The 8730-nt window shown below is 42.5% G+C and overlaps 1 protein-coding gene across 1 annotated transcript in view; it reads right to left on the bottom strand.

Moving 5' to 3' along the window:
• Positions 1-2799: 2799 nt before the first annotated feature.
• LOC308306750 (uncharacterized protein) overlaps positions 2800-8730 on the bottom strand; it is a gene marked incomplete at its 5' end in the record, with an annotated part of 52002 nt that continues 46071 nt past the window's right edge. The window contains 4 exons of the mRNA XM_080751795.1: positions 2800-4018; positions 6013-6209; positions 7162-7295; positions 8207-8333. Of these exons, the coding sequence (XP_080607921.1) occupies positions 2836-4018; positions 6013-6209; positions 7162-7295; positions 8207-8333 (1641 nt within the window). The 3' untranslated portion in view covers positions 2800-2835. The remainder of the gene's footprint in view (positions 4019-6012; positions 6210-7161; positions 7296-8206; positions 8334-8730) is intronic.

The raw sequence follows: 8730 nt of genomic DNA, 5'->3' as shown, positions 1-8730 counted from the left end.
CACACACACACACACACACACACACACACACACACACACACACACACACACACACACACACACACACACACACACACACACACACACACACACACACACACACAATGTGTGGCCATTAATGTGCCAGCTAGGCTACAGCAGTCGATATCAGTTCAGTTTTCAAATGGAACATACAGTATCAGTGTCAGTTGAGTTCTGCTTGTATGTGAATAAATGCTAATAATGACTTCAAGATTGTGTGTTTTATTTTGTATTCCTGTAGGTATATATAGAGAGTATGGTATGTGTATCATTTAACACATATATGTACATATATGTTGTGCATATATGTGCATATATTCTACATATATATGTGTAAATACCAGTCAAAGGTTTGGACACAGCTTCTCAAACACACATTGAATAGAAGCTGTGTCCAAACCTTTGACTGGTAGGCTATGTGCATATATCTTGCGACCATATATAAACATGTGCGCATATATACAAATATGTACATATATGTTTATATGCACACATATATGACATATAGGCGGCCATTTTTTTATATGTGGCATATATGTCAGACATATATGCATGCATATATTAAAAACATATATGTTCATATATTTTTCTTCCGTGTGGGAAGATATCTTACTGCACAGCAGAGAGAGAGAGAGAGAGACGGGGGAGCCTCACTCCAGTCTGTGCAAGCATAAATGCAGGTCTGTGCTGCACATAGAAAGCTGTGCAAGACCAACAAACCATATGCCATTCCCATTGAAATGCATTGGCGGAATCCACTCTCATAGGTAGAGTATTTCTACATTGCAGTGTTGATACTTTTACTTAAAGGGGAAGACCACCCATTTTCAATATTGAACTATGTCATTAATATAACTTAGAGGAGTTGTGTGGAAATAAAAAAAAATCTGTGTTGCCTAGAACTGGAGGATTGATTTTGGGGTTTGTATTGTAAAGTACAACTTGATGTCATCACACCGTTGTAGGCTACTTTACAATACAAACCCCAAAATCAATCCTCCAGTTCTAGGCAACACAGAAAGGGGGGGACTTTTTTTTTCTTCTATTTCCACACAACTCCTCTAAGTTATATTAATGGGGTTCCCAAACATATTTGTCTCGGGGCACCCCTATAAATATTTATTTCAAATACTATCAAATTATCTAACAGCACCCCTGGACTTCCGTCGCGGCACCCCAGGGTGCCCCGTCAGTGCCGTCACCCACTTTGAAAACCCCTGCCATAGACACATACAAAACAGAAAAAGTACAAAACTATGGCACCACCTCTTTAAGTAAAGAATGTGAGTACTTTTTCCACCACAAATTATATTCCCCTGGTTGGGGAAAAAGTGATTGGTGTATAATGGGTGTGGGTTAGATGAATAGATTAATATAGTTGTTTTGTGTTTGTAAAAATTGCCACGTTAATAGTGATTACTTTAAAAATATATATTATTTCTTGAGGCATTACTATCCATCAGCATCTGCAGCCAATGCTTATTTGGCTGTTTATTAACAAAAACATAAATAAATACAATACACCAAAAGTCTGTCTAAGTACTGTAACAGTATTTTAATAGACAAGTCATGTTAGAAATATTGCCTTATGTACAGTACACTGCTCATCAACAAGAAACAAAGCTCCATAGAACGCATCTTTGGAAGAGTTCATGAATTGTTAATATTATCAAAAAGCAGCCAGGAAAAATATAGGGGCTTAGTGAGACAGATGACCCCCAAAAAAAGAAGGGGAAAAATATATTTAAATATATACTGTTCTTCTGCATTGTATAATAAATATGAATCATTAGCACACAAACGAATAAAAAGGTAAAATTCAAAAGCCGTTTACATTGAATGTCAGGTTGACAAGCTGTCCGCGAAGGCTTAACTCCTGATAGTGCACATGAGAAACTACATCAGTAGTCTCATAAAAAAAATGTGAATTTGAAACTGCTTGTATCCAAATATTAATAGTATACAAATAGACCAATTGTGAGGATAACAAATACCAATTTTGTATGAAACCAATACAATTACAAAAATTACCCAAAGGAAATGTGCCATTTCTTTCTGGGGCGTTGTTAGGTTTGATATGCTGCTCTTTCTTTCCAAAGCAGTATAACACGTATAGTGACATGAAAAAGCACACATTATATTTCATAAATATATATTTTTTATACAAATTGTGACTTCACTTTGGGAACGTTCCTTCGATGTTAACTTAAACCCCACCAACACACAACTACATCACAAATATATTTTTGCTTGTGGAACTTCATTCAAGGAGATTTCTTTTTACAAGCAAAAGAGATTTACTACCGCACTGTATATTTGGTAACTTAAATGATCCACTCATTCATAATTGATTCTGTTTGTCATATTTCTGCTGTAATTGTTTTTAACTACATGCACCCTTGCATCCCTAGGCTAACATGGCAATAACAGGCTAACATTCAGCAAAAGAAATAATATTATTTTCTGCACATGAAACATCCCAAATGTTGCTCGAATAACCTTTTCCTAATGTCGTTGATGAATCAGGGCCCAGGTGATTACATTATGAAATACCACACACAACGTGTGTAGTCCGAAAACCACAAACTGCATGCAGATAATTCAAATGATTGCTTTCGATTGTCGTCACAATGTTGTTTCTTAGAAAACAAGCCCTTTTTTTTATTATTTTTTAAGAAATGTATCCCAAACTGAAACTGTCATCATGTGATGCTGGCGAAAGTGTAAAATAATCATAAAATAATATTTGGTACAGTACCATAATGTACACATTCAGTTTGTGAGAGATGTACGGTTATGCGTTAACGTCCCTTGCTATTGCATGTAAACATAGGGATTGGATTTGGGCGGCCCTGTGGTCATGGCGTACGGCATAGCGTTCCTGGGACCGGTCATGGTCGACTGCCCCATGTCAGTACCTCCCTCTGGCCACGGGGGGGAGTCCATGGGTTCTCTTTTGATCGAATGGATCATGCCGTGAGCTTTGAACTCATAGCCGTTGTTGTGCTTGTAGTCCTGGTACATGCAGACCTTGTGGGGCTCCATGGTGGCGCCCGGGTAGCCGTGTGCGTCCATGAGGTTGATCGACTGGCTGCTGCAGAGAGGGTTCGAGTGAGAGAGCCTCTGAGGGCTGAACTGGCTCATGCCGTTGTGGTGATCCGGATCTTTCTCGTACTTTGACAGCTGCGCGGCGCCATTCCCGCCGTTGCCCACGGCGTAGCTCTGATAGTGACCGTTGGCATAAGGCGGACTGACGCGCACCTTCCCTCCTCTCTGGCAGGGCGAATATTCGTGTTCGTAATAATCCGCCTCCGATTTGAGGTGGACGCCGCCGCCGCCGCTGCCGCTCGAGTCATATCCCCCTCCGCTGCCGTATTGATGATGATCAACGGGCTCCATCTTGCGGCAGCCCCAGGGCTGCCTGTACGCGTTATTGCAGCCGTTCTCGGAGTCCGAGTCGTGCTCCACCTTGATGGGCGGCATCTCGGGCATCAGGCCGGCGTTGTAGCGATGGCCGTAGTCGTTCTCCCGCTTCACGTCCACACAGTAGACCTCGAGGTCCGCGGGGTTCTGCATGTTGTTCCCGTAGAGCTTGGGTACAAACGCGTCCCCTCCCCTGCCACCGTGGCTGCCTGCAGGGGACACGCAGTACTTGCCGTACGGTCCTACGGCTCTGCTCAGCCGGTTGTTGGCGATGAAGCCGTTTCCCTGTCCCGCTCTGAGGGATACAGGGCCGTTGCGCATGGGCCACCCGCCGCCCAGACACTGCCTGAGGTCTTTGGCAGTGGGCATGGGGGTTTTACAGTAGTTCAGGGGTTCCTCCTGGTTGTAATATTCACTGGGGCACGGCTTGAAGTGGTCTTGGGAGACGGGGGTCCAGGGAGTGTGGTGGGCTCGCTGTCCGCTGCCCGGAGTGGGAGAGGGAAGTAGGAGGGGGTCTTCGGTGTCGTCCAAGCCGCCGTTGAGTGAGTGCATGTGTAAGTGCTCTCCTCCGTCACTGTAAAAGGAGACAGAAAAGTGTTTCTGTTGGTGTAGGATGAAGAGTCATTACAGTGTACAGTACAATACAGTACAGTACAGTTTTGTTAATCAACAGTTAATTAACTTCATGGGAAATCAGCTATATGGACATGAAGTCAACCTGGGACGCAGAATACACCTCATATCTTTTCCTTTCCTTTCTCTTTTTTAAGTGAAGAAGACAGTCATTCATAGAGTAGCATCACAGGACTTCACAAAATGAGCACTAAGACTAAATATATTGAAAATTTCGTCAACAACAAAACTAGAATAAATGTTAGGGAGGGACTAGCTCTGGTCCACAGCGTTAGAAGGAGTTCTCCTTAACGCTATGTCACTTTACATCCGCTGCGGCGGAGGCAAAGCCTGCACACCCTCTCGTCTGGTCCAAAAACGTTTCGCTACTCACCAAAACAAAGGTATCTGTGGCGAGTTGAAATCTTACTCTACTTAGTGGACTCACTTCGGGCCCCCCACCACACACCTAAAATACATGTATTTAGGGTGAAATGAAAAAATATTCTACCGGACGGAAACAGCGCTTCCAACGTCGCAGAGCTAAATAACTCCCAATGAGACTAAGGGCCCTATTATGATCCAGGTCTTATGCCTTATGCCTTAACTTCTTTACCTTTTTTAATATTTTGTGCAGATGTAGATCAGCATTTGAAGTATTTAAAAATGTTTTTCAAAATTGTGAAAAAAGGTAAAGAAGTTAAGGCATAAGGCATAAGACCTGGATCATAATAGGGCCCTAATGCTCTGTTAATGTGGTCCTCTGACCTGCATGGAAGTAGTGAGTTGGCACTGTGAGGACGAGGACAAATAGTAAGAAACTAGAAGAAGTAGTGTCTCCGCCCGGTGGATTATTTTTCATTTCGCCCTAGAAATGTATTTTTAGGCATGTGGTGGGGGGCCCAGAGTGTGTCCGCTAAGTAGAGTAAGCTTTCAACTACGCCACAGATATCTTTGTTTTGGTGAGTAGCGAAAACCTTTTTGTTATTTTTATGCCATCACGGTCCACCTAAAATAACTTTTAGTTGACTAAAATCTTATGATATTTAGTCAACTTAAACTAGACTAACACTCAAACATTTTAGATTACTAAAATATGACTGGCACAAAATTGAATGTTATTCAAAAGACTATGACTTAAACTAAATCAAACCAACTACACAGTTTGTTTGTGACTTTACTGTTGGTTGACTCTAGAGGGTGCTAGAGGCATGTTCAGCAGCTCCAGTTTCATAGGCAGCATCAGTGAAGTGGCTACAGGTGAGTGAGTGGCCTGGGACTGCAGGGCTGATCAAGGTCATTAAAAAGAGGGTAGCCTATGGACACGTTTTATTTAATTATTTACGTTTTATTATTTCACCTGTTCTGCTACAGCTACTGTGTGACTCCACACGTTGTGCATATAAATCACTCGCCATGTTCTTATAGTGAAAAAAAAACGTTCCATAGAAAAAAGGCAAGGCAGGTGCTTCATCCCACAATAACAGTATGTGTCTAAAAGAATAATGTCACGCCCCAAATAGGTACACCAAGGAGAAAGTGATTAACCTTTAATACAGCAAAATCCGGTTGTCCGATATTGGCTTTTCTACCGATAACCAATATAACAATATTGTCCAATTCTTAATTTCCGACACAGTCGACTACCTGCAGTGCTTTAAACATTAACGCGCCTTAGCTTGACAGAGACACACATCTCGGCAGTGCTCTAAACTGGAAGTGACTGGGGTCTGTCTCATTTCTCTCCGAAAGCCCTTGGATTACTGTGATTATTGTTAGCTCACATTTCAAATCACACACACCTGTAACTTTCACTAGCCCCCATGACAAAAATAAATAAAAAAACAACGATAGAGATATTTTCTGATATTACATTGTTATGCTAATAGCAGCGAATAATATCGGGAGGCCCTTTAACGGTTTGAACCTTTTCTAATGTCATTTATATTTTCTCACCCGTGCTCCAGTGCGGAGGTCATTCCTTTGCACTTGCCCCTCATCATGGTGGTCTTGATCTTCATCTCGGTCATGGAGGGCAGCATGAGGGGAACGGCCACGCAGAACAGAGCCAGCTGGGTGGGCAGCACAGCCCCGCTGACCGACTTCTTCTTCTGGCCCTCAAGGAACTTCAGCCTGCCCTGGAACTGCATGGCCTGGAGGAACAGGAGACGAACAGATTGATTAGAGAGTTCAACTGGAGGTTTGTATAATGGAGCTAGTGCTAAAACTATGGCGAAACATGTTCGTCGACTACCTTTTTTTCACTGACAAAGACTGAATAAGAATTAAGCTACGATGACTAAAACTAAGACTAAATATATTGACAATTTCACCAACAAATAAAAGCTAGACAAAAAATGTTAGGGAGTGTGGTTGGCAAAAGGGCCTTTCTGTGTGGAGTTTGCATGTTCTCCCCGTGTCTGACAAAAAACATGCAGTAATATCTATACTGCCTCCCACACACACACACACACACACACACACACACACACACACACACACACACACACACACACACACACACACATGTTTGTTAACATCGATTATGGGGACCTGTGCGGGTTTGCATCGATTATGGGGACACCACTTTCCTGTGGTCCCACAGGCCTGAAAAACTGACTTGAAGCCAACGTCATTGTATGCAAATATCGGACCTGTGATTGGCTAGTAGTGTGTGAATCTCTCATTCTCCCATTCTCTCACACACTCACACAAAAACTGCAGGAAAAAAAAAATTTTTTTGGGGGGGTCCCCACTGTGGGTGTGTACCTGTCATATGACATGAAAACGTGAATTGAGGGACTTGCTTAAAAAAAGCACCAGACACTCAGCAACACTGCCCCCTATCTCCCTGAATGATAATAATTATGGGGACCTACGATTTTGTCCCCACTGTGTCAGACGTCCCCAGCATGTGAGTGTGTGAACATGCGTATGGTCCCCATAAGTATAGCTAGACAAACGCACACACACACACACACACACACACACACACACACACACACAGAAAGTAACTATCAGACAAGCTAAACAAAAAAAAGGGTCACATTTTAGATCTGTCTATATCTTATATATTTAATCTTCAATCTGGGTCGGAACACTAACCAAGAAGCCAGAGGTACTGTCCAAGAGGCAGCGGACCCTGGCTATGAAGCATCTGTTCAGGAAGGGAGACATCTCTGGTGGAACACCCCCCGCCTCGGGACAATAGAACAGGCTGTTCACCACAATGTCTTCACCTAGAAATGACAGAACAAGTCATGATCAAAAGTCAAAAATAATTTGTCACCTCAATAAATGAATGGCCTATGTCATTTTTTTTTTTTTTTGAGTAAGCTCCTCATGACACTGGCCACCTGTGGTAAAATCACTTATCTCCTATAATTGACTCTGCCTAAATCTAACCTTAACACTAGCCTCGCGTAGCCAGGCTTACTCATCTCCGAAGAGAAAAGCCTGGTGAGAGGCAGAAAGCGTTCAACTTCCGCCGTAGGAATTTCACCGGAAGCTGTATTTTTTTCACGGTGCAGTGTTCCTGCAAACGTATTCCCCGCACGAAATTAACTGGTCTATGTCTCCTGCTCCGTCGGTTGCGCTCGCAATAAACAATATACAAACAAAAACATTGATTCAAGCAATGTTACACCTATTAAGAGCGAGTTAAGAGCTACAATCTATTTTAGTTTTTCGCTGGGGAATGTAAACAGACCCGCACCGCATGACGTAACGTCCGTTAAACGCAGACTTCCGCTAGAAATCTTGAAACACACCGGAAGGCATATTGTCTACAGGGTGCCTTAACACTAACCTCCCAACAAAACTATGCCTAAACCTAACCTAACCTTAACCCAAACCCTAACCTCACAAAAACTAGGCCAAAACCTAACTTTAACCCTATAACTTCACAAAAACTATGCCTGGCTGACCCTAAACTTAACCTAACAAAAACAAATGTGTCCATATTCACAGACTGAAAGTCTAACGATTACATCAGCACACTACCGAGGAAGCTGGCAGAATGGGGTTTCGGAATCACAGAATGTATTTTAATGTTCAGCGAATCGCGACGCAGACAGAGCAGGGCTTGGTAGAATCCAGTTGCCTTTAATTTATACACATTTATGCTTCAGTGTGTTTCATCTATACCCACCGGTCCCTGGTGCTAGATGCTGCTCCTGGTAGTGTGGAGGACACATTGCCCAGTGGAGTTGGCGTCTGAACTCTTGTCGGTCATCTACGTGAATGTAGTCAAACACATTCTGATGCATCACGTCCGTCTGTCGAGGAAATTAAACAATATAATATAGTCAAACACATTCTAATTCATCGTGTCCGTCTGTCGAGGAAATTAAGCAATATAGTCAAACACATTCTAATGCATCACATCCGTCTGTCAAGGAAATTATTATAGTCAAACACATTCTAATGCATCACATCCGTCTGTCGAGGAAATTAAACAATATAGTCAAACACATTCTAATGCATCACATCCGTCTGTCGAGGAAATTAAACAAACACATTCTAATGCATCACATCCGTCTGTCGAGGAAATTAAACAAACACATTCTGATGCATCACTTCCGTCTGCCAAGGAAATTAAACACGGACTGAACAAGAGCTACTTAAATAGCCTATGTCATGAGCTATATTTTCATCCATGTCTTACCCCTTATC

Source organism: Nannobrachium achirus (genome assembly GCF_963921795.1).
Source record: "Nannobrachium achirus genome assembly, chromosome: 21".
Lineage (NCBI taxonomy): Eukaryota > Metazoa > Chordata > Actinopteri > Myctophiformes > Myctophidae > Nannobrachium > Nannobrachium achirus.
The sequence above is the reverse complement of the archived record's forward strand: the minus strand, read 5'-3'. Positions and strand labels throughout refer to the sequence as shown.